Source organism: Aspergillus luchuensis, chromosome 7 (assembly GCF_016861625.1).
Source record: "Aspergillus luchuensis IFO 4308 DNA, chromosome 7, nearly complete sequence".
Taxonomy (NCBI): Eukaryota; Fungi; Ascomycota; class Eurotiomycetes; order Eurotiales; family Aspergillaceae; genus Aspergillus; species Aspergillus luchuensis.
The window spans coordinates 1,403,075-1,428,982 of record NC_054855.1 but is presented as its reverse complement, the minus strand read 5'-3'; the positions used below and the strand labels follow the sequence as shown (position 1 = coordinate 1,428,982).

The window sequence follows — 25,908 nt, the reverse complement described above, 5'->3', positions numbered from 1 at the left end:
CTACCTCGACTTGCAATCCTTGATCGGTGAGTATTAAAGCCAATGGCCCTTCCTGTGAGGAGAGAGAGTAAATATACTCTTGGTTGACTCCTTCTCACCGAATTGATGTTGTCGCTTTCGAATATACGACCAATATGATTCTGTCCTACCCCTCCGGCTTTACTACCCTTGCTGGGCTGGCATTGCTCGCTCAACTTGCTTCTGCCTCTGAATTACCTCTCCCCATTCTGAAAGACTTCGATGATACTGGTGTTCTTGGTGGGCTCTACCGACCTAACTCTACGAGCCCGAGCTCGCGCATCGGTATCTATATCATGCATGCGGAGCAGGACTACACCTCCTTTGTCGGCTGCACAGAGCTTCGGGAGCGTGGGTTTACTGTGTTTTGCGCCAACAACGAGGCCAGCAAGTCCGGTTATATGTCAGACATCAATTTTGAAGATATGATGCTCCAAGTCAACACGGGCTTGGCCTGGTTGCGCAACCAGACTGATATCGACAAGGTGGTTATCCTTGGCCACAGCGGTGGCGGTGCGATGATGGCCCAATATCAAAACGTCGCAGAGAATGGCGTGTCCGCGTGCAATGGCCCAGAGAAGATCTATCCGTGTTCCAATGCTCTGGCTGGCCTTGAGCCTGCTGACGGCTTAATGCTGCTCGATGCTAACTACGGCATCTCCACCATGGGCCTGCTGAGTCTGAACCCGGCTATTGAAGATGAAACAAAGGCCTCCAAACTCAACCAGTCCCTCAACATATATAACGCTGATAATGGGTTCAGCAATGGCACTCAATCAAACTTCACTTCAGAGTTCAAAAAGAGGTTTACGAAGGGGATTGTGGCTCGTAACAATCGTGTCCTGGAACATGCTCAGCACCGTCTTAAGGAAATCGAGAAAGGCAATGGGATCTTTGGTGATGACGAGCCTCTCACCATCCCTGCGGCTCTTTACCTTGCTACGAACAACCTCTATATTTCTCAAGATGTTCGAACTCTGCATCACACTACCTATCCTTGGACTTTGCTTGAAAAGAACGGTACGACCGAGCAGATTATTCAATCGGTGCGTGTCCCCTCCGGCTGGGTCGATGTCTCCAACTCCTGGGAACAGGCTGCTCTCAAGACCACCGTCCGGCGGTACCTCTCCACCCTGGCCATCCGAGCCAACGAGAACTTCAACATCTTAGCAGATAACCTTGAAGGCATAGAGTATGATTCCACTCAGATGGCACCTGCGTCATCGATCAAGGGCGTCAGCGTCCCGCTCTTGACCGTGGGAATGACTGGGCACTACGAGTATTTGAACGCCGAAAAGATCCACCTCAATGCCGCCAAGAGCAAAGATACCTCGATCGCATTTGTTCAAGGCGCTCAGCACGGCATTTACCCCTGCACCGAGTGTGAGTCGTACCCGGGAGAATATGGAGACACCGTCAAAACATGCTTCAATTATGTTGCGGGTTGGCTGTCCGAACAAGGTCGCTTCCTGTGAGCCTTTCGCATTTTGCAGGATAAACTATAGCCTGTATGTTCGCGAATCCGTCTGTGGAAACCTAACTTTACTATGCCCCGGCTTGTGTGTGCGGATTTGCGACTTTCGATGACGGTGATGTTTCCATGTCAATACCAAAATAGGGCTTCTTTCTCGCACGATGTGCGCTTCTATAAATATGAACACAACACGGGAGCCGCAATATATATTTTTTGACGTATATTATTATTTCACGAAGATACTCATGTCTTAGAGTCAAGTAATCGACTCGCTCGAAGCTGTTGGTGGGAGACTCATAGGCTGACTCAGCAGTGTCAGCTGTCGGATCTTCGGACGTTCGCGAACAGCCGCTTCCCCGAGGTTACTTTGGCGTCGCATCAACTCTCCAACTCATAGGCTGATGATCGAGTCGCTTCCTAGGTTTTTATCTGCTATAATTCATCTCTGGGAGCCAGTCGGGCATTACACAATCGAAGCCTGACCCCCTTGCAGCGTGCAGAAGACAAGCGTAGCCATGGAATCCGCACGCCGCTACAACGTCGAACGGTCCTGCCTGCGCTGCCACCAACGCAAGGTCCGCTGCGATAAGAGCTCTCCATGTGGGGCTTGTATACGAGCGAATGTGCTCTGTCAATACCCCGGCCCCAATCGCGTCAAGCGTCGGCCTCCAAAAGTACACAATTCTGATGTCATCGCCCGACTGGAATCACTTGAGCGCTCCATCGCGGCTCTAGTTGGAACCCGATCGCTGCCTCACCTTCAGCACGAAGTGACAGACGGACGGGCCGTTTCTGCACCAGATGCGGGGTCCCCATCTAGCAAAGAACCGTCTCCGACGGGCACAACTGCGGCGGCGGAGTCATCGCACGACGGCCTTCTAGTTGAGGACGGCCGGTATATCAATGAACAACTCTTGTCCCGAGTCTTGGAAGACGAGAAAGAGCTTCAATCTGCCATTGGGACGCCGAAGAGCGACACCAGCAGCTCCAGACGACCACTCACGCTCAGAGCGGAAGGTCTCCTTGTCAGTCGCTCTGTGGAGGAAGGACATCTCTATGCACTGCACCCGTGTCAGTGGCAATCGACACAGCTCTGGCAAACCTTTTTGAATCGCATTGACCCGATAATCAAGATACTTCACGTTCCGTCAACTCAGCCACGGGTATTTGCAGCCATTAACCAGCCGGCGGCCGCGCCTCCTGATCTCCATGCTTTGCTTTTTGCCATCTTCTTTGCGGCCACAACAAGTGTGCTTGCCGAGGACCCAGCACATGAACAGAGGCAATCAGAAGTCAAGCGATACCAGCAAGGGCTGGAACTGGCTCTCTATCAGTCGAACTTTCTGGATGCTCCCACCCTAACATCGCTGCAAGCGATGAGTATTTACCAGGTAAGAATCAGATGGCTAGTATTTCTATGTGCGATGTAGCTCATGACACGGTATGTTAGATGTGCCTACGTTATTACAATAGCGGACGTTCTGGATGGACGATGCGAGGGTTGGTAATTCGGGCAGCACAGTCCATTGGTCTCCACCGTGACGGGAGACACTTTAAGCTGACTCCGCTGGAATGTGAGCTGCGCCGCCGACTCTGGTGGCACATTTGTACAGCTGACAGTCGCGCGGTCGAGGATCATGGGGTTGGTGTCAATAGCGGCGAAGAGGTCTACGACACCGCATTTCCAGCAAATATCGATGACCAGGACCTTTCTGCTACGGCGATGGTGCCGCCGGATTCCAAGGACTGCTGGACGGAGATGACAGCATCCCTGATCACGACAGTAGTGAACGAAAAGCGCCTGGAATTGCATCGCACACTGACAACGAAAGTCACTGGAAAGGATCCCGCTGAGATAGTACGGGAAGCAAAAGAGCACGTATACAATACCTATACAAAACATGGCGACCCAAATATTCCGATCCAGCGACACGGCATGCTGCTAGGGGAGGTTCTAGTGCTAAAAATGGAAATGTACCTGAACCAGAAAGCTCTCCAGACAAATAGCACCTCGATACCGGTCGCTGAGCGCCGTGAATTGCAGACCAAAACCCTGGACATCTCCTGCCAAGCCCTCGAACGCACCAATGAAATGTTTACGGACGCGCTTCTCCGCGGATATCGCTGGCTCTCTTCTACATTCATGCCTTACTTTCTCCTCACGTACATTCTGTGGCACCTTTGTGTGTATCCACTGGGGGTGCACGTCGAACGCGCATGGCGAGCAGTCAACTTGGTCTTTGACCTCACCGAGAAGGACCCGTTGTGGCCCAATCCGGGGCCAAAGTGGGCAATAATTACTCGCTTGCGTGACAAGGCGTTGTATATTCGACAGATGCAGGTGGCTGTGGAGCAGGCCGCAGGCTCGGTCGATGAGACCCAACCGACAGGTACCAGCCAAGTGGAGGCGCCAATGGTAGAGTCGTTCTTCGACTTTGTGAATTGGGATATTGGCGTCCTTGGATTCCCGGACTGGACTGGCTTAATGCAGAGTGTCGACATAACGGGCTTCGAGCATTCGATGGATACTCAAATTTGAGTTCGTGCTTGGCAAGGTCGATCCAGCCATAAGAATATACACATTATTTATTCACAAGAAAGACCAAAACACATGAGCAGACAATGTCAGAACATTGCCAAAAGGGAAACACTCAGAACTTCGCCTTGAGCACCAAGCCCGTTTGACGAATACGAGTCATCAAGACACACACGGTGCCTGCCAACAGAAAGACGCCCGAATAGATCTTCATGCCCGTGTACGACCCATCATCGCGCTGCAAAATTGCGCCTGCGATAGGGTTGGTCGTCAAGGCACCAATTGACGCGAACAGGAAGAGCACGCCAGTCCAGTAACCCATTTCCCGGAGCGGAGCAATCTTCGCTACCAGGGCAGCGGACAAAGAGAAATACGCGCCAGAAGTGACACCAAAGAGGACTGCGAAGACAATGTTTCCGGGGTTATTAGTCGCAGGGATCCAGAGCGCGAGGACCAGGATACCCGTCAGTGAACAGACCACGACAAAGATGTTGTATGGCCCGACTTTATCGGAGAATGCACCTGCTCCCATTCGACCGAAGAGACTACAACCCATTAGCATAATAATCATCTTCGGTGCATAGTCAACCACTCACCTTCCAGCATTCAGTATCGGAACCAGATATTGCGCCAAATTTGTACTCATCCCATCCGCGATGGCCGACGTCTCCATGTAGTTGATCGGAATAAACACGCCGAAAGTCAACAGGACAAACCCGGAAACAAGAAACAACATCTTCACCTCCTTATACGGCCGCATAAAGGCCTCCTTATCCATCTGCTGTTTCATAGGCGGGATCCTCGACCTCACAGTAAGGCAAGTCACGACAAGCAACCCCAGAATCAGAAAAGCAGCGATGCGCATCGCCCACCCGAAGCCAACACGAGTGATGAGCCGGTCTACCATGATAGGGAAGATCACACCCCCGGCACTTGACCCGGAAGCGATGATTCCATACGCCGCGCCGCGCTTCTTGTTGAACCAGCTGGGAATGGAGCTCATGGATGGCTGGAAAATAGCACACAGTCCCATAGCACTACAGACACCCTGCGACAGCAGGACTTGGTAATACTCCGTAGAAATGGAGGTCATCATGAGCCCAAAGACATGGAGGAAGGAGCCTGCGATGATGACCACGCGAGCACCGAGTCTATCGCTCAGCGTGCCGACGATGGGGCCCTATAGAGTGTCAGATCATTCTCAGATGTTCAATATGTACCGAGTAGAGATAATAGACAAACCATAAAAAACATGAAAAACACCTCCAACGAAGGAATCCACGCGATGGTACTCGTCGAGTACCCGTTGAGCAGCGTCGTCTCATAATAAGTCTGGAATGTTCCAATACCTGTACTTATTAGCATGTACGTAGCAACAAGCCAGATTTTTCTCTCTTTTCCCGCAAGATAGACCAACACAGAATAGGCAAAGGGAAAAGAATAAACATACTATTAATCCACCCAAAGGTACAGAAATACGCGCACCACGCCCCCAGCACCACCGACCACGCCGCAAATCCCCCATCAGGCGGGGGATCAGCCGTTCCCCACGGCGATTGCATCGGAGGTTGAGTCGGCGCTTGCTTTTCTGTGTCGTGTGCTAGATCTGACTCCTGTAGGGTATTTTGAGAATTTCGATCATCTTTCTCGTATTCATCACCGGGATGAGCGTTTATAGCTGCTTCATGGGAAGGAGCCATTATATCCTGCTGTCCTTCCGCTCGTGCGTTTTCAGCGCCGGTGAGATGAATATTATAGATTTAAATGAGCGGAAAAACCAAAAGTAAGTCGCTATTTATTAATGATCACCCAAGTAAGAAATCACCCTATCTTAAGTAAAATACATAATAAATAGGGCTAAGCTGAGCCGAGCTGAGCTGACTGACGCTCCGCGCGGCTCGGACGTTCACGAACGACCGTCTCCGCGGGCTTTATCGGTCTCGCGCTCGGAGGGGAGGATCGGATCCGATGATTAGGGGGTGATTGTCTTTCTACCTTCCTTCATGGAGTGAGATTGGTTGGCCTTGTGCATTGAGACTAAGCTACTACCTGTATAGAGTATATTGTTTGTCGATCACTGGGAAATAGATAAGCTGATTTGGGCAGAAGGGTTGTGTTGTGTGGGTGGGGGCGGAAAGTACAAAGAGGGTGTGGTAGGTATAGGGCTGGGATATCGCATACTTCACGTTCGTGGGTTAGGGGGGCTCTCCTTTGTTATCAGTGCTTGTGCAGTCACTGGAGGCTGACTGGTCGCTTCTGGAGCCATTCGCTGCTGGTGCTTGGTGTCGGTTTTGTCGGTTTTGTCGGTCCTATCGGACTTGATGTCAGCCATGGTGCCAGCACCGTGGAGCCAGCTCGTCGCCGGCCGTCCAGTGCGAAAGGGATCATTCATTCGATACCAAAGTTCAGTAGATGTGAGAGAGCTTTATCAACTGAAGAAGGTATAGTTGAAGGAAGAGGTGATGTCGGAGAATTATCGGCGACAATGATATGCTTTCGGGAGAATATTCCGCAATGTGACATGTCGCTGCGGGTTTATGTGCATGCATCGAAGGCCATGTTGGAATGTTAATCTAACCTCATCTAATCGTTTAAGATCGCTCTGCTCGCCTTCCTGTGATCTGGAAATGTTGTCTCTTGGGCGTTTTGTCCATCTCACAAGAACAATAGTTGCTTAGTCTGCGATGCGTGGTTCTACTTAAGTCACATATTTCAGGCTCAAGGTAGGGGGCCGAAAGTGTTTGTGATTAGAATTTTATGGGGACTGGATTGGCCGCCAGATATAGCAGGGCAGGAGCAATGTCGGCTGAGGGATCCCGTTTCTTATACGTGGCCTTGGATGAACCGAACAATTCATTAAGGTGAGGGCCTGAGTTTTTGTAGGCACGCGAACCTATCTATGTTGTTGTTGCTTTCCGTTCGCTTTGCTGTTCACTGGTAGCAACATATGGGCCTTACGACCAAATGCTACGAAGAGGCAATGGGCCAAAGTGTACAGCCAAGGGAATCTTAGCCAGTTCATCTACCCAAACACAAGGAAGTCATATTTGTCTAAATGAAGTAACCGAGAAACCAAGAAGCATCAACAAACCCCATCCCCCGCAAGTCTGTAAATCCTGACATCTACAAGGTACTTCTCTTGCTCTTAAGCCTGAAGCAATACCGCTCGTGCGCTCTAGATGCACTGCGTATCGGCGTTCGATCCCAAATTAGAGTAGAACGGGCCGAGTTGAGGAAAATGTCAACTTGTGTACGTTTTGAATCGCGCAAGTCGACCTCGTTCAAGGGGTTTCCGGCCTGTATGCATACGCGGCGGTACCATGGAGGAACGAAATTGCGTTTGGATTGTTCCGTGGGAATTGGCAGGGCGCAGGGCTTTCCACGAGTAGAGAAAGCTGTCGAGTATCTGGTTCAAGTCATGGTAGATGTGTGACGACCTGGGACAGGGGGAGAGAGAGCAACATCAACGAAGTCGATGGCGGGACATGCATCAACGGACAACCATCCCCAAACGGTATCGTCATTCCATGGTTGCCCTCAAGGCGTTGGTGAAAGCGCAGTCTTCATTTATTGTACATAGAGTTCAGTGACTGGGAGTCCTGAATGAGAAAACAATTAAGATAGATTGACACAGATGATCGTTTGGGTGAAAGAAACTACCACCAGTTCTGGATATAGTTATCGAAGTCCTGTTCAAGCGGTCAGATCGATATATCGTTACACTATGGCCCTTGCCTTGAGATTTCCTTCACGCAGGTCTCCGAAGGGCCATTTGCAGCGGATGGCCACTTACCCCTGCGACATGAGCAGGATATTCAGCGCCATCCTCGACGAAATCTCCGGTTGCTACAAGCGAGACCTCAAAAGAAATCAAGAGCCTTGATGCGGCATAATGGCCATTATTTTTCGCCAGCCTCACGGCTTCATCAAAATAGAACCGATGCTCTCCCACAATGAGTGCTCCTCGATCAAGCAGCAGGTGCAACATATCAATTCGACCGTGTTCGGCAGCACCCATTAAAGCCGTGCGCCCGTCTTTCACTGCAGGTTTTGCATTGACATCCGCGCCGAGGTCAAGCAGTCTCTGAGCAATGCCGATGAATCCACGTATGGCCGCAATCTGTAAAGCGGTCGCACCACCTTCCCCAGCTGCGGGACCATTAACATCTGCTCCGTAATGCAGGAGAAGATTGAATATCTCCATGTTTCCATTCTCAACAGCGAGTTGTAACGGCGTACGACTTCTGGGACCGTATCCCAAGTAATTGACATCGGCTCCTTTCATCAGCATCTCACGAACGACCCACACCAATTGTGATTTGACGGCAGCTTGAAGAGGATTAAAACTAAACTCCTCTGAAACCAGCCAATAATCGTAACTTAGATCAAAGTCAAGTTGCATCAACTCAGCCAGCCGGCCATGTTCGTTCGATAGTATTGTCCTGATCAAAGCACGAGACACAAGTTCTGGCTCCCACGGTATCCCAGCCGCGGCTGCCCACTCAAGAAGGAATGTGAAATGAGAGCGTTCGGCGTCCCAATCAACCGCCACTTCAAGTACGGATTTGACCTCATCCTCCCACACTTGACTCCACCTGTTAAGCCTCGATCCAACTGCAAGTGGCCGAAATGCTCCTGTAAAGTCCACGTTTGCCTCTCGAAGTAACTTTAACGCGGCTATTGAAGGTTCTCTCAACGCAGCTGCCACCGCTGTTGGGGCCCTCCCCGAAAAGCTTCTTAGTAGAATTGATAAAAGTCCACTATGCCTCTGTATCGCATATGTGAGAGCATAGTCTGTCACCGCAACACCATGCTCCAGAAGGGCCTGTATAAGTCTTATGTTATTTGTTCTGGTGGCCGCATCTAGAGGGGTTATCGGATCTGAGGTGGAGAAGGGATACCGGGCGTCGTGCTCTTTATGGGCGCCGTTCTGGAGCAAAAAGTATGCTAAGTTCTCATGTCCCGCTAATATAGCAGCTACAAGAATCTGACGGCCGGACGAAAAGAGGACATTTGCCAATACTCCCTTCTCTTTCATTAGGATGGCAGTCTGCAAATTCCCGATTTTCTTCATCTTAACTCCAACGTATCTAGCACCGGCATGTATCAACTTGTCGATCACCGCATCATTTCCAACTTCGAGAGCGGCAGCAAGAACGCTACCTGGAGCGGCTTCGAAGCGATCATTCAATCGTGCGTTTGAGTTGATCAAAAGCTCAACGATGAGCATATCATCTTCCTGGATTGCAGTCATGAGAGCTGATGGCGACTTTTGCGCATCACATGGCTCTCTGTCAACCTTGGCCCCATGCGTGATCAACATCTGGCAAAGAATCAAATTGCTCTTCCGTGCGGCATACTCGAGTAGTGTCTTTTCTCCCTTGTCGGCAGCTCGGACGTCAGCGCCTGAGTCAAGTAGAACTCGCGCTATTTCAGTTGTGCCCTTCATAGCTGCTAGGGTTAATGGGAACATATACTGCGGCCCGGAACAAAGTCCGTTTGCGCCAACAGTAGAGTCAGTAAGAAGTCGGACAATATCAACATCCATATTCATGACTGCAAAGCCCAGCAAGCAGATATCCCGCCCTTCATGACCAAGGTAGTATGATGGCGTGATACTTCCATTCAGCTTTGCACCTCTGTCAAGGAAATGTTTAACAATCCACGCATTTTTCGACTCCACCGCTGGAACAACGAGACCTGGATCATTGCGTCCAGCTGCAAGATGCTCCTCAAGGTATATGTCGATTATCTCCCTAACCAGATCAAGTGCCTGCGGATAAGAGTAACAGGTTTCCATCGCTGCACGGGCACACTCTCTTGTCACTTTTGCACCTTGCAGAAGTAGCGCCCGAACAACCGCCAAGTCTTCGCTTGTAATGGCAAAATACAGAGCAGTTTTACCCACCTTATTCGCAAGGCCATGTTCAATGTCAGCACCGTGCCTGATCAGAAGATTGGTGAGGCGAATATTCCCCTCCTGAGCAGCAAATTGCAAAGGAGTCAAGAACCAGATGTCGGCCGCTTCTGTCAATACCTCAATCAACCCATCCGCGCTCATGCCAGACCGGAGCATATTCTCAACAATATCCAAGTCACCTATCCAAAGTGCACTTTCAAACACTTTCTCTGCGATAGATTCGGCGGTGGGCTCACGGGTTGATAGCAAAATTCTGAGATGATCCGGATCACCCCAGCCACTATCTTTGAGCAGACTTAAAATCAATCTGGAATCACGTTGCTTTTGTTCTTCAAAGGACAAATCTTCATCTGGGGGCATTAGGTTATTTGAGATGAGGTATAACACGACACTCAAATGATCTCTAAGCCCTGATTTCAAGGTACTCAGATTTGTTGACAATCCATCAAGTTGTCCTTGCTCCGTTTCTGGCATGAGAATACTCAGAGCTGCTAATGTACGTGACCCACTGTAGATGTTCCCGAGATGCTTGTGTTTATTCCAGGGTACCAGCGAGTTCAAGCATCGCATTAGCTCAAAACTGGCGTCTTTGGTGACATTTCCTGAACGCGTTGAGTCCACGAAGAGAGAGGAGGAGGGCAAGGAAGGTGCTGGAAAAAAAATTATATTAGCAGTCAAGTTCGTGTGCGTGTCAAACACATCTCACCTTTTTCTGTTGGGGGATCAAGGAAGCTCATGAACCGCAGCCAGGGCAAAGAGCTGCTCCAAGAGAGGCACATGCCGGTCGTTTGCGGAGTTGTTACGAGATAACCCTCGGGGGTCTTTGGAGAAGGGGCTAGATATTGGTCAATTCCATGCTCAGATGGGATCAGATGTTTAATTTACCATATTGCGATATGGTTGACACGAAGCCCTTTCCGTATTTTGCCTTGGCGATCTTCTTCGGATGGAGCTGAATTCCATCTATAAAGACCTCACTCTCCTTTCCGTTTCGCTTCCGCTTGGCCACTCGTTTCAGGATCCATTCATCATCTCTGGACTCGGAGTGTTTTCTAAACCCCCATTTGTTGAGTTGTCTAGTGTATGATGCCTTGCTAATCTCCAGTCAGCTGCGATGCAACAAAACATAGTGAATTGTGCTTGCCTTTTCTTCCACGAGTGCTGAGTTTCCATATAGCTCATCACGTCTTCCAGCGTTTGGTTCTCGTGGATATATAGTCGTTCGATCTCGCTCATGTATCTGTCCCATTTCTGGTTGGCCATGTTTATTGACACATTCACCAAGGTTGAGGGGAGATTGATGATTAGGTCCCGCGGGGGCATGCAGGCTTTAAGAGCCAAAGTCGAAGGTCCCAAACTTTGCTTTTTCACAGCTTTTTCAGCCTTGTCGTGCGTCAGGCAACTTCATATCTAACCAACGCACAGGGCATGCCCGCAGGTGTGGCGCAGGAGCGTAGAAGATCTCATTGGCTGGTTCACGGGTTCTCATTCATCTTTTGAGAGCTCTCATTGGCTGCTTCCGAAATTCTCACTCATGCTCTTCGATAGGTCTCATTGGCCGGTTTCGAAGTTCTCACTCATATCTCTCGACAGGGGTCTGATGAGTCTCATTGGTTGCTTCCGAAGTCCTCATCCACCAAACTGTAGCCTTGATTTGTTAGTTCCCCAGTTCTCATAGAGACTAACGCCGGAGCCCTGGAGATCAGCAGCAACACGTACTCGGTACCTTAGTTCGTCGCATATCCTGGAGGCGGTTAGATGGCCTAGAACTGTATATACGCCAGCAAGTTAGGAGAAAATACAGTGAACGATACGATCGAACACATCACCGCACTTTTATGGAGTCTTCAATTGATGCGCTGATTAGTCCATTCCCAAATGTTCACTTTGATCGGAATTTCAAGCCCCCTGACCTTCTAGACACATCAAACCCATCAGTGCGCAGACGACTTTTGGGCTCACCATTTTTCGAAAACATATAATAAATCTCACCTCCCAAGCCATGTATACATCTGGCCGAAAGACACACACCGTTCCAATTCCTGACTCTTTCTAAATTGCTTTTCCCCCTATCACTTTGAAACTTTCTAGTTTCCGTAGTAGCTCTTTCACTATGCCATGGTCCACGACCAACACTGTACGAGACAATTATTACGCCTATTACCACGGGAACCCTCCCATTACTCTACTTGAGCGCCGGGAACAGCCATTCGTCAACATACCGCCGAATCTTCATAGGGACCTGAATGGAGTTCTGCTACCCGAATCCATATCAGCACAGCTGTTGCATAACTGTGTTGCACCACCCTATCGTACAGCAAATGTCAGGGGAAACACCATCTTAGATGTCCCTTCTCCGGCAGCGGGTGTCTATGGCACACCGACTGGCAGGCAGTACTACATCTCAAATGCTGGTCTCAGCTACGTGCCAAACAACACGGCAGCTGCTCTTTGGCACACTGGCCAATCTTCTCCGCTGCCCCCGTCTACCCAACTACCCAAACAACCAATCCACTGGCAAAATATAGGCGATCGTGATTTTCAACGCCCAGTCATTAGGGATCGAAGTCAGGCTCCTGTTCGGATCACCAATGAACATGCCGGAATGCACCAGCAGTATGTCTCTTTGAAGTCTCTGGAGTCTCTTGCGAAAGCGATTGCTTTATATGACCTTTATGCTTACATATTCTCTTTATAGATGGCAGGAGCACCTCACAGACGATTTCATACGATACCGAAATGATGCTATTCATCATACTGGCTTGGTCCAGGCAGGATATTCGCCGAATAGGGGTCTCGAAAACATTCAGTTCGCCCCTGGTCCTTATTCCCGCGCTATCCCAGACTTCGATACGATGTCAGCCCCGAGAACCCAGTTAGAATCGCGTATGACAGAAGCGCGGCAATATCCAGCCCATGGAGGTTTAGATCAATTTGAGCTCGGCCATGAAGCTGCTACGCTAGGCAGTTTGTCACCTCCGCGTCCCACCTCACGGAGTGACTTCGAAATTGCTATCATCTGTGCTCTGACAGTCGAGCAAGACGCAGTCCATGCCCTCTTTGACCATTACTGGGATGACAATGGGCCCGCATATGGCAAACACCCCTGTGACCCTAACGCATATTCATGCGGTGCGATTGGCCGGCACAACGTCGTGCTCGTGCACATGCCAGGTATGGGAAAAGCAAGCGCCGCAGCAGTTGCCGCTCACTGCCGAGTGAGCTTTCCAAACCTGAAACTGGCCCTCGTAGTAGGCGTCTGCGGGGCTCTTCCGTTCACTAATACTGATCAGGAGACTATACTGGGCGATGTGATCATCGGTGATGGCGTCATCCAGTACGACTTTGGGAGACAGTACCCAGACCAGTTTGTCCGCAGGAACACCCTTCTCGAAGCGCTTGGCAGACCTAGTCCTGAGATACGTGCACACCTGGCAAAATTGAAAAATCGCCGCGGTCTTGCGTCACTTCATCATGCTATGTGTGCCCATCTTCGCTTTCTTCAAAGTCACCCTCAGTTCAAGGAAGACTATCATTATCCTGGCGCTGAACAGGATGTGTTATATAAACCGGAGTCTAACATTGTTGTCTCACGTCGGCGACTGGAACAACCCAGTCCCAAGCCTCATGTCCACTTTGGTGCCATTGCATCTGGCGATACATCGATGAGAAGCGGAATGCGCCGCGACTCTATCGCAACAAGAGAGGGGATTATTGCATTTGAGATGGAGGGTGCAGGTATCTCCGACAACATACCACATGTGATTATCAAGGGTGTGAGCGACTATGCAGACTCGCATAAGACCAAGGCTTGGCAACCCTATGCTGCCGGCACTGCCGCTGCTTGTATGAAGGCCTTCTTAGAAACTTGGGTTCCAACTCGGAGGCTGTGCTAACGAGACAAAAAATACCGAAGGAGGAAGGATAATGATGTATGTTATCTCATTAGCCCTGTTATATTCTGATTATATTCTGGTTGGTGTATTGGGCATCATGTATCATGGAGGTTATAATAAAAGCTTGATTTACACTCAAGTTTCAAGAGGTCCTCTCCCAGATTGGGCTGATCTAGGACCACTCTCAACAGATCTCTTAATTACGGGGTCGAGGACTCGGAGAGGTCGCTCACGAAAGACGTGAAGGACACATATAAGTACTAGTTTTGTTTCTGACAGCCTAGTTCACGCATATAGGCCACACGCCAGTAGGTTATAGTTGGAAAGGTGATCGCTAGCTAATCCCGCCTACTCTATTGGATTTGTCTCATGGTTCTCTCTAGGGATAGCGATAGTACCTTTAACCCCATCTATTCCCCTACGCCCGCTTCCACTTCCCCTCTGCCTCGGAATAAAGCTTATTATTCAGTCGAAGAAGAAGCGGACGGCCCCATACCGCGATATAGATCGCATGGAAGGCATCAGACGGCAGTCGATGGGCATAAAAGCCGCAAGCTGCGGGTGCAAATACAGCGACAGGATAAAAGCATACGAGATGGCGTTCCTTCCTTCTATTACGCGCATTCCGGTATTGACCGTCTATGGCCATGAACAATATCGTAGGTGGCGATGAACCCCTTCTTTCTCTTGTCTCTTCTCTCAACACAACTGATAATTTTTCTATTCTCCTTCAGTCCCCAGCTGTTAATTTCAGTGATGCTGATAGGTCAAGAAGATGTTAATTCCAGTACATACGACCACAGGGTGTGGAAAATAGGGCTTCCCGTCCGCTCAGCCGTACTCAAGCCACACGCCGGGAGGTTAGTAGTTGGGTGGGTGACCACCAGCGAATCCCTTCTGTTGTATGTATTTTGCTTTTTGATTTTTATTGTCATGCTTCTTATTTTATTCTATTCTAATTTGTATTTTGATGCTTGGTAGTGTAAATTAAGACCAGTGCTATTGATGCGTATCTTTCTGGTGTCGTAGTTGGGGGTCCGACTTGAACAGAAATGTCTAATCCTAAGCACTAAGCCTATGTTACTAATGATAACCAAATAGTAGCTGAAAGACTGTCAAAAAATATCGATTCAATAGCAATAATAGTTTGTACTCCACTAAAACCTCACGAATTACATCTGTAATTGTTGAGTATGTTGATGAAAGAGACAGAAGCCTAAACCATCATGAAGACCATAGCAACCACACAGTAATAGCAGCATGGGTCGGTAATAACAATACAGATAATCCAAATCAGTGTCAGAGGTCTGATATATCTCCTGATAGTATCGCCGCTGGCCGTAGTATATTATTGTGTATAATTAGATGAGCCTTACTCTGGTAGCTCCCATAGCAGGCCATTTACTATCTATTGACGTATATGAGAATCACAAATGATTGTTTTATCAATATTTGGATAGCCAGCTGTGGTTGATTGGATGATCACTGATGAGGCTGGAATTGGGGCGGTGTGTGAAAGTGGCCTCGTGCTTGAAGCCTTGTCAATTAAGTAGTCAAAATCGGTGCTAAATCTTTAGAGTGATCTCGGACAAATCATTTGGTCAGTTGCCGATTCGCAAATCGCAGCACTCAACCGTGTTTGTTAAATCAAATCATCCGTTCAGAGTTCAAGAGGGACGGCATTTCGTATTAGAATGTTGTGGTAATAAAAGTACAATATGTGTATGTGATGAGTAAAATAACCGAAGTAATCAATAAGAGGAACAGAGAAAATAGAGAAAAAGGGAAAAAAAAAAAAAAAAAAAAAAGAAGAAAGAAAAAAGAAAAAGAAATATGTGAAGTAGGTGAAATAGAGCATGTCGGGGAAACAAGGGACACATGGGTAATATGGGGCAATATGGGAAATATGGGAAATATGGGCAATATGGGAAATATGGGAAATATGGGCAATATGGGCAATATGGGGCAATATGGGGTAATAGGAGGTAATAGGAGGTAATATGGGGTAATAGGAGGTACTAGGGGGCAATATGGGGTAATAGGAGGTACTAGGGGGCAATATGGGGTAATAGGAGGTACTAGGGGGCAATATGGGGTAATAGGAGGCAATAGAGGGCAATATAGGGGGGGATATGTCAGATAATTCCTATGCACCTTCCTGTTCTGCAAATTTACCACACGTATAGTATAGCTAGCATCTATTAACAGTAGGGGACCTCTTCCGTTCTTCTTATAACCAATCATTCATAATACAAGAATACTACATGTAGAACACTGCCGCAAAATAGGCGTAAGTAACAGAGGAAGAAGAAATATTCAAGGTTCATTTACACTTTAAACCTATAAATTAAGTGAAATAGCAAGAGCAACAACGGAGGTCAATGGTAGAAGTGAGTAATTACACATGCCTCTGAGTAGAGCTGTGATAGTGCGCATTGCGTGAACGAGTTCAAGACAGGCCTAAACCTCTACTTAGTTATCGTGATGAGAAAGTGCTCTATATCTAGTATCAATTACTAAAAGATCAATGGTCGACAATGGTAATGTTTCCAGTCTAATTTTCAGCTTATCATGTATTCCATAGGATATAAATTATGTCCCACTGGCCGTCTACAACTATCCTATCTACTCGCTAGGCCTATCTTGAATATATTTTGAGATCCATCACCAAAAACAAAATACTAATATATTTGCGCTGTTTATTTTGAGTGGCGTTTCTCTGAAAGTATACAACAACTCGCTAACCAAGGCGTATCCATACATCGCTTCAACACATATAAGTCTGGCCAAAAAATCGACAAACACAGAAGCCCCATTGAGACCAGTCCAGATAGTGGCGGCCCCGATAACATATCATGGCCGTGGGTGCAGAACTAGGACACTGGGGCATCACTATGAATTTCGCCCACATTGTATCGGTCGGGCTCACTCACTGATGTATATCTACTCTCGAACATCCTCATCCATGATATCAGGATAGTCAACCTGATGAGGTCCTTGCATCATGTCAACCCCCAGTGGCTTAAAAGTTGGGAAAGAATAACTACCTCTGTGAAGTCGATAAAGAACACTAATCCGTGGTTGAATTCTTCTCATCGGATCGGCGAAGATGGTAATAGTCAAGAACATGGTCGCAAAGTTGCCAGGTTCTTCACTTGATCGCACAGACCGGTTTGACGAGGTGTGTACGGAGAACGTGAGAGAAACACGAAATGCGAGAGAACTCATCATGGGACGATGAATGATCTTGATGATGGAAGGGAGCAGTCATTGATGGAAATTGGCCCTTTATATAACTTTCGCATAGGTCATGAGGTGTAGAATTCTAGCCCGATGGAAAGAGTCATGGCCCCGGAATACAGCTAAGTCTCCCCATTATGCGTAACCCGAATCCGATATCTGGTCTAGAGGGCTTGATAGGCATGCGCAGACGGTGGGTTGGGGGCGCAACCCGACAGCTCACGCATGTCTTTTTTCTTACATGGTACATGTCGGGATGACACACTTAACGCCTGTGCGTGTCTCGCACCCGAAATGATGATCTCTTAGGACGAGCTAGCTCAGGCACAGAGTGTACTGCCAGACCGAACACTGGGCTCAGTTGGCTTGGTCCCACTCTGCCTCGTGCCCAAAGCGCCGCCGGGATTGGCATGCGGATACCTCGCGGCAATGAGATTGATGGCTTCTCGGAGGCACTAAAACCTTCTGCTATATCTATCAAGCCTTAAAAGCTTTTATCAACATGGAGGCGGGTCTTATTCCCTTTCCGCTAATGAGTTATGATCGCTCCAGTTTCCATTCTTCAATCTAGTGAAGGAGACAACTCCTGATGGTACGTAGATCTCATATGTTACCTATATTTACTCACCAAGATCGGAGAGCCTTGACGGTTATCTGTACTTGGGAAGACCACTTCTAGAATGGCAATTCTATCTACATGAACGGTTCTGCCAATGGTCACTCTAAAAGTTTACGCGGTTTTTAGTCTATCGTAAGGCATTTTCGCCACGACCCCCAGAGCAAGAGATGCCGACCTGTCTTCGGCTGTTTCGCATCCAGGTCTGTGCAAAATGGTAGCAGGTACTGCGTATGTGGTTCTGGAAAAATATGGAGCTACGGTCATGTTGGGACGTCGGGAAGCTTCGGCACTACTCCGTATCTACCTATCACCGCAAGGCTGGCGGCTGGCAAAGTTTTCTAGGAGCTGTCGCTATGGGAAACGCTCCGCCTCATTGATGAATAATGCTAGCCTGTGAGTCAGGTTCATGTAATATTTTCGTATATTACATATTAGTACCGCCTCAAAACCAAAGATAGGAGACGAAAGGCGTCATTGAATCATCCAGTCTGCCTACGCTAGTTACGTACAAATATCTTGTGGCTGCTTTAGACATATGCATAACTAGAAAAAAGGAAATTTGATCAATGCCTTTGGAAAGTCATCTGCAGAGGTCTCAATGAGGAAGTGGGTAGGGGGAATTCCTTCCAGCTCTCTCGAGATAATCCTAGTACGGTGTCACTGCAGAGCGCATCAGGATGCGAGTTCTGCCGTTGTGCGGCCAAACCCCGGATATGCAATAAACTATGCAGACCCATTGTCCTTGTCTTCCCTTTCCGATATTTATTATTATTATTATTTCTTGGGCAGGTAGTCAGTAGCCAATCAATTAGTCTTTATTCAAAAGTGCTTTTGAAGCGTTCTTGTTTTTTTTTTTTTTTTTTTTTTTTTTTTTCTCCAATCTACTTCAATTCCTTAGTTAAAAAGAACAAGAAGGAGTAAACAATAACATTATTGCGAGTCCAAGAAAGAAAAAAATGAAAATTGAAAGAAGTAGGGCATAAGTTCAAATCTATGCCTAGACAATGCTGAGCGACACCCGGAAGCAAAACAGCCTGATAGAACAACAAAAGTACGCATCTACGATCCAGGTCATATTTTGACCTTGAGTGCGAATGACTGCAGATCACTGGAGCACCAGAGGGAGTGTGTGGGAAAAGCTGGATCCGTCGAAGGTGTACTGGGGTCGGATTTAGCTTGGACGGAATGGCCCGTCAATCAGCTGTGGCACGAGATTGTTCCTGAGCAATGAACGTTTCTTGAGTTAGCTTACCTCCAGCTTTGCCAAGAATGAAGATTCTGTCGGTCCCATAATTTCTTTTTCAGCAGATCAACGTGTCGGGTTGTGTTCATTCAGGAATTGATCCTTGTAGGAAGTGCTACAGCCCCACTAAAACATCATTGCTCCTTCTGTGCTAACCAACAAAACCCCTGATTATAATTGGCCTGGGCCTTGCTTGCAGTAGTCGAAAGGTTAACTTATTGCGCAACCGAGTCGTCTGGCAACGGTACCGGAGGATTAACTGTTTCAGCACACCCTCTTCGCTTTTGCTGATCGACAGGTCGGTCGGAGAGGTTTGCTACTGTCCGGTTCCACAGGGCCTTGTTCCGCTCATCAATAACCGTGGGTGCGATTATTAGCCCAACGCGTCGGATCTAGTTCATGTCTGCCAGGGGGCGAGGATCGCATTCATTTACATCTATGTTATTAGATTTTGTACTCTTCTGAATTGTTAGTCTACTTCAGGTGTAAACTGGATGTACCTCCTACTATCGGACGGGTCCTGCCATCAAGGATTTTGGATCTACTCATCTGCCTTTCGTAGATGTCCCGTGATAGTGAATTGGACCTGTAGTTTATGTCATTGCTCATTTCTATCGACTCCTGTGCAATTTTATCGTATTCCTACTCGATCCTACCATTTTGTCTAGGTCTTCCTAGATCCAATTGAATCCAATATGAACTTTCCCTGGTCTACCTAAATTACTTTGGAAAGTCTTCTCTTACCCCCAGCCCTCCACCTAAGCAAATGACATTGGTAGATTGTTATTTCCTATTTGGGGGAATATCCAGGATTTGTGTTTATGTCCTATTCGGGAGGGTATCCAAGATTTGTGCTTTTGTCCTATTTGGGAGGATATCCCGGATTTGTGTTCCTTCCTTCATTTAGCTAAAGTCCCACCCTATAAGCTTTTCGCTTGAAATTCTTTCAGGATAATCGCCGATTCAGACAGCCAATCTTCATTTCCGTACTTTTTCCATCGCCTCTCCATTTCCTTTCTCCCCTTTGCTGGACTTTCCAGACTGTTCACACCGCGCCCAGACCCTCCCTAAATCAGACACAATAATATTTTTCTGTACATACTTCCTTCTCCACCATAAATTACCTTTAGCTATTCTTGTTTAACCTATCTTTCCTCTCCATCCGAAACAGGTTCAAGCTGATTGACGAAATAATCCTCACACTCCAAAGCAGTATCTAGTCATTAATTTTGCCGCCATTTCAAACCTAGCTTCTTCTAGTTAGATTGCTAAGTTTTCTTCTGGTCGTATGATAGTTCACCTATCTAGTTAATAGATAGTGGTAGTAGTGGTAGTAGTGGTAGTAGTGGTAGTTTGATTGCGAAGTGGACTGGTCCTATGGCACTTCCGTGTTGATTATGCGGGATAAAGGTGCCACTACGTAGTAAGTAGGTTTTGACTATCTGTTTATCTGTTTATCAATTTATTTATTTTGTCTGGGAAAATTGGGATAGGTTGGTGGCGATGATCGAATCATTTCCGTATGGAGTGATGATCATGATCATGATCATGATCATGAAGATGGGGGGTATTTTTTCGTGTCGTGTGCTCATTCATGGATTATGCTGTGTTCATTGCTGGTTGAGGTTTGATGATCTGATTGATCGGATGCCAGTGGGCCTTCTTCTCTACGGATCATTCGTCCCAAGGCTGCCTACGTCTACCTAGTGTGCCTGGTTTTGTCCCTTCGGAACCAGGCCCCTAGACGCGACACCCGCGTGATCTGGACCCCCCTCGGACTCGGCGTTAGGGCCGAGCGAGGGAGCGGAATCCTTGTATAGTGTACCTGGTAGCCTCAGATTTTTCACCGTAAACAACAATCCATTTTCTATTCTGCTCGGGTAAACTGTGATATGCAACCGAATTCTATTCTACAATCTCCACACCCTAGACAGTCCGTCCACGCACACCTCACCTTACTTCAACTCACTTCATCTCACTTCACCTCACTTCACCTCACTTCACCTCACTTCACCTCACCTCACCTCACCTCCCATACAATAAATCCCCCCGTTCTGCTATCGTCCTCTGGCACTTTGCCAAGATTGCAGCCTGACGGCTAACCTCCGCCAAACTGCCCACAACCTTCTGATTACCATCTACGAACCCATACAGCGCATAAGGGATGCCCACCTCCCGACAGAACTCCAGCACAAGCTTCTGCGTCCTCCGCAGATTATGTCTCGGGACACGGGGGAACAGATGATGAATCGCCTGGAACTGCAACCCGCCATGGATGAAATCCAACCACTCGGGACAATCGATGTCCATGGTTGTGCGGAGCATGCGCTGGGCGAAAGATTCACTGGGCCCGAGGTCCATCGTTGACATGGCAAAATGGGAGAGGGTGAATTGCACGTGCAGTGGCATGGTGACCATGTGGCTTATCATGACGAAGAGGAATCGGTCCCAGGCTGTCGGGATGGAGCGGTATACGAGGCCGTAGCCGAACCAGAGCCAGAAGAGGAGGTTGCCGACGATTTCGAAGTGGCGGTGCCACCAGGCTGGGCCTTTACGGGGACCTTGGCCCTGGATGAGGAAGATCCAGGATTGGACATAGAGGTTGAAGCGGCCGAACATGAGGACGGGGTAGTAGAGGTAGGCTTGGTAGGGGACGAGACGGCTGGCTGCTCTTGTGTAGGGCATGAGGCGCTCGTGATAGCTGGAGAAGAGGTTTCCCAGGAAGCGGTGGTTGACGGCGAAGAAGGGGAGGTGTTGGTTGTCTGGGTCATGCTCGGGGGCGTTGGTTACGATGTGGTGGACGTTGTGGGTGCGTTTCCACCAGCCCAGGGAGAGGCCGCCGATGGGGGCAGCGATGATCATGCCAATTAGGCTGTCGATGGTGAAGTTGTGGGTGATGGCGACGTGGGCGGCGTCGTGGGCGGAGAAGACAAGTTGAGACCAGAAGAAGCCGAGGAAGATGGCGCTGGTGCAGTACCAGCCATAATGTAGGAAGAGGAGCATGGTGGTGAAGATTAGTGAGCAGCGTGCGAATTCTTTCGCGTAGGCCATGTAGTTGCAGTTGTAGAGGCCTTCGGCTTGAATCTGGTCATGGAGATGTTGGTACTTCTTGATGATGTCGCCTTGGGTCGCTTCGTCGAGGGATGGGTAGCGGGTTAGGGTGAGGCTGATTTCTTCCTTGGTTTGGCTGTCTAGGAAGGTCATTGCTTCTTTGGTGTTGAGCTCAGTCGCTGCTTGATGAATTGGACTGAGGCGGCCATCTCCATTGTCAGTTGGCTCACTTTTGTCCGTGGCAGAAGTAGTAGGAGCATTTTGCTTGGTGTCTGAAGGTGGCTTATCGTCCAGATACGGTCTGAACTGTCCACCCTGGATGGGAGGCACAAAATTCCGCCATCGTCCCTCTACCCGGCCGATCTGGTACCGATCGGCCATTTTGATGGTCTCCTCTGAGTGGAATCTGCCCCACAAGTTAGTTTGAGCTACATCCCTACATCATTGATCGTGTGCATACACGGTGAATTCATCGGTGGCGTCCTTGCCGACCATGTGTTGGATGGTTTTGTGACCCCCGGGATGGTATGGGATCCATGAATCGACACGTAGCACTTTCTGATTGACAATGACAATGGATTGTCCGGCAGCAATCAAGCCCTCGATTTCTCGGGACGAGAGAACCTGGTCTTTCCGGGGCAGTGCCATTTTGCTGGGTTCTGCGTGGAATGAAGTCTGTGCCACTGGTAAGCAGGGGTAACCCTCCCAGCTGTAGGCAGAAACCTCCCAACGGTAGGCAGCAACTCTGGCGATTGGGGGTAATAAGTAAACGGGTGGGTTTATGGGACAGTGCGGCTCGGGATTCGGGAGGCAGAAGACGCGTGGTGGAGTAGGATCCCGCAAGTGTCAGATTTTAGTCCCAGGGGATCAGACGATTTCCGCCTCTTCTTAAGATGTTATTCGCTTCTGATCTCTGATTTTAGGAGCTTTTCAGGTCCTTCGTGCGCTACTCTGTATTAAGTGGGATAAGATGGTTTAGCTGACCTGTAAATTTGCTGATCTTTATCATCGGTCAGGTACTTAGGGCCAATTCGCTATATCCGTTATGCCGAGTTCCCTTGCGCTATGACTGACTTTTACGCCGCAAGACATTATACAGAATTCCATTACAAGATCTGATTGACACTTTGATGATTGAATACCATTATTATACAGTCTATACTAGTCTTCATGAGAGATATCCATTAGACTACTACAATACCGTTGTGCCGCGTGTCGGATAAAAATTGTGTATTTTGATACTATGCTGAAGGATGCCCATGATAAAATATGATCGTATTTGTGACAGGCAGATAACTTTGAGCCCCTAGTCACTTGATGGTATGTAGACCGACAGGTTGGCCACTAACTTGCCCAAACAGCTCCATATGTGAGAGTAAGTGATAAAAAAGGCCGGTCGTTCAAAGCAGGTTACATACAGAGTACTAGAGTTCCTTCAAGCAGCCCACAGATCTACTGATCTCAGCGACATACCCACTGATCCTGACAAGATCGCTCGATTATGATCTTGGTAAGGATCGGCATTGACTATACTATTCTTTCCAACAATGGCCGACTACAGCTGCTCACGATGTCACCATCCCCTTATCCCTTACTAACATGGACCGCCTTGCTTCGGATGATCCTCAAGATAACTTCTTTGCCTACCTCAAAACCCATAATCTTGTCGAAGTTGATAGATAGAGAATTGATTAGGCTTGTGATAATATCACCACAAACACACAGCAAGGCCCGATGAAACAGTGCGATGAGACCAACAAACTAATAAAATGAACGAAGATTTTCTAAAGTCTGTCTCTGACAGTCTCACTCGCCGAAGAAGCCACCACTTCACACTCAATCAAACTCTCCGACCACCAATCAACAGTCCATACATTAACAACGCGGAAACCCGCCTCGGTCAACAACTGCCGCCACTGTGATTCAGTCCGCTCTAAGCTCCCCAAAATCGACATCATGTTGATGTCCTGCGATGTTGCCTGCCAGTGCGCACCCTGTTCAGGCATAACATAATCATTGATTAGGAGCCGACTGACCCGTGGGATCATGGCGGCTCTGAGGGGTTCGAGGATTTGATGGCAGTCTTTGTCCGGCCAATCGTGGAGGATGGAGTGGAGGAAGTAGGCGCGAGCTCCTGGATATCCGCAGTCAGCCCCAGTCAGCCCCAGTCAGCTTCGGTCAGCCATACGAGATGGCAGAACAGTGAAAGAGGGAAATAAGAGAAATAAGGATAAAGAGATACAATAAGCGAATGAAACAAGATGGGACATACCCTTGATTGGCTGCTCGGTGAAAAAATCATGGCTCATGGGTTCGATAGACGGATGTAGATTGGTAGCCTCAGCTAGGACTGCAGGCTGATCTTGAAGAATCAACCTCCCGGGAAGGTTCGGCCACTTGGCGCGCAACTCGCTGATGTCGTGGCCTCTTCCACCACCAACGTCGACCAGAAGCACGTCATGCTCACCTATCGGGGATGGAGACATGAGTTGATCGACCGGGTAGAAGCCTGGGTCCATCCAGCTGGCACGACCCTGATGGTAGACTTCCATGAGAGTGTTGAATTGCGCGCCAACGACTGGGTTATGAGCGAGATACTCAAAAAGCGAGTCCGTCGTGCGATAGACCATTTGAAGGGGACAGTGACGGCCGTCGGAGGGATTTTGGTAGCCAGTTTGGCGAAGAAACTCAGGTATACCATTGATGGAGGGGTACATGGAGCCCGCGCTATTTATATTAGTATGCAATAGTACAGTATCATGAAATCGAAGAGGACCAACGCTGCGAGGATAGAGTCAGAATATTTCCTGTGGGCGAGTGTGAAGGAAAACCCATTAGTAGTGTATTCGCCGCGTTTTGTTTCAACGACGGCGTGGATAGCCCCCAGATGCCTCATAATACGCCCTGTAGGAGAGTTACTCTTAATTAGAAAAAAGCCAGAAGCTAAGACCACTCACCCAGCAGGACAGGGTCCGCACCGGTGGCACTGGCCAGTTCCGGGATCGACTTGGGCCGCTTGGTCTCAACTAGCAGGCGAAATATGCCCAGGTCGATGGCAATATTAATGGCAGCCCATCCACTGGGCTACTAAGATAGTGAATAATTGTTTCTCTCCCCTCTATAATTCACGGATAGTACCTAGAAGAACTTACGTTCCGAAAGCTCTGCCTATGGATCGTTTCTCGTGGAGTTTCGAGTGCGGCCAACAGCGACTCCGCAGCGTCTGCCAATTGAGCTCGCACGCTAGACTGCCCCATCATAAAGGCCTGACCATGTGTATTGATCTTTGAGATCAGACGTGGTACCTGGTCGGGGGCATTTGGGGCAATGGCGATGCGGTCGACCTCGTCGCTGTCAATCACATGGTCGTTCTGGTGCACGCTCATGTCGGGTTTTAGCTGCCGAGGGGTGCAAAAACGTAAGCTCTAAGGGAGGATACTGAGGCTTCAAGAAGGAGGTGGCTTGATTGGTAAGTGTCTCAAACGAACTGTAGCCGTCAATATCTCATGACAAGGTTATGGACCCCCTCTTATAGGGTTAGATGGCACGCTAGAAAGTGGAGAGCACACGACATGATGCACAGGTCAACAAAATCGTCACGAAGGTTGATCAGTGCAATGAATAGGATTCAAGAAGTGGTGGGGAGTTCAGATGTGTACCAACGGAATCTACATGTGCATATGTGTAACACTGTCCGAGTGTCTGATTTATCACTTTTCCAATAATCATGAGAGATCCGCGAACTATGCATACTAGAGGGGTCTACGGGCAGGCGGAAAACACCACCCGAACAGAACACCCGAAACACGCGCGCGATCCTAACCACAATATTCCAATAATTGATATTATTTCAATAGTGTTATTTGTTGGGACAGATATCTCTCTGTCGCCTGGCTGACTAGTGCGATATA

The 25,908-nt window shown here is 48.4% G+C and overlaps 7 protein-coding genes across 7 annotated transcripts; 3 read left to right on the top strand and 4 right to left on the bottom strand.

Moving 5' to 3' along the window:
- Positions 1-134: 134 nt before the first annotated feature.
- On the top strand, positions 135-1,493 carry AKAW2_70536A (alpha/beta hydrolase family protein; the record flags this gene model as incomplete). Its single annotated transcript, XM_041683129.1, has 1 exon — positions 135-1,493. One exon carries the CDS (start codon positions 135-137, stop codon positions 1,491-1,493), a length of 1,359 nt encoding a protein of 452 aa, XP_041547420.1.
- A 514-nt stretch (positions 1,494-2,007) lies between these two features.
- AKAW2_70535A (Zn(II)2Cys6 transcription factor) lies at positions 2,008-4,031 on the top strand (the record flags this gene model as incomplete). The annotated part of the gene is made up of 2 exons (XM_041683128.1): positions 2,008-2,883; positions 2,943-4,031. 2 exons carry the CDS (start codon positions 2,008-2,010, stop codon positions 4,029-4,031), a joined length of 1,965 nt encoding a protein of 654 aa, XP_041547419.1.
- Positions 4,032-4,143: 112 nt separating this feature from the next.
- Positions 4,144-5,728, bottom strand: AKAW2_70534S (MCT family MFS transporter; the record flags this gene model as incomplete). The annotated part of the gene is made up of 4 exons (XM_041683127.1): positions 4,144-4,573; positions 4,625-5,208; positions 5,271-5,377; positions 5,479-5,728. 4 exons carry the CDS (start codon positions 5,726-5,728, stop codon positions 4,144-4,146), a joined length of 1,371 nt encoding a protein of 456 aa, XP_041547418.1.
- A 2,048-nt stretch (positions 5,729-7,776) lies between these two features.
- AKAW2_70533S (uncharacterized protein) lies at positions 7,777-11,271 on the bottom strand (the record flags this gene model as incomplete). Its single annotated transcript, XM_041683126.1, has 4 exons — positions 7,777-10,598; positions 10,655-10,783; positions 10,834-11,042; positions 11,093-11,271. The coding sequence occupies 4 exons, from the start codon at positions 11,269-11,271 to the stop codon at positions 7,777-7,779; spliced, it is 3,339 nt and encodes a 1,112-aa protein (XP_041547417.1).
- Positions 11,272-12,061: 790 nt separating this feature from the next.
- Positions 12,062-13,844, top strand: AKAW2_70532A (5'-methylthioadenosine/S-adenosylhomocysteine nucleosidase family protein; the record flags this gene model as incomplete). Its single annotated transcript, XM_041683125.1, has 2 exons — positions 12,062-12,564; positions 12,647-13,844. 2 exons carry the CDS (start codon positions 12,062-12,064, stop codon positions 13,842-13,844), a joined length of 1,701 nt encoding a protein of 566 aa, XP_041547416.1.
- Positions 13,845-20,971: 7,127 nt separating this feature from the next.
- Positions 20,972-22,645, bottom strand: AKAW2_70531S (uncharacterized protein; the record flags this gene model as incomplete). The annotated part of the gene is made up of 2 exons (XM_041683124.1): positions 20,972-22,403; positions 22,458-22,645. 2 exons carry the CDS (start codon positions 22,643-22,645, stop codon positions 20,972-20,974), a joined length of 1,620 nt encoding a protein of 539 aa, XP_041547415.1.
- A 1,136-nt stretch (positions 22,646-23,781) lies between these two features.
- On the bottom strand, positions 23,782-25,383 carry AKAW2_70530S (uncharacterized protein; the record flags this gene model as incomplete). Its single annotated transcript, XM_041683121.1, has 5 exons — positions 23,782-24,131; positions 24,270-24,724; positions 24,778-24,901; positions 24,955-25,081; positions 25,150-25,383. 5 exons carry the CDS (start codon positions 25,381-25,383, stop codon positions 23,782-23,784), a joined length of 1,290 nt encoding a protein of 429 aa, XP_041547414.1.
- Positions 25,384-25,908: the final 525 nt, after the last annotated feature.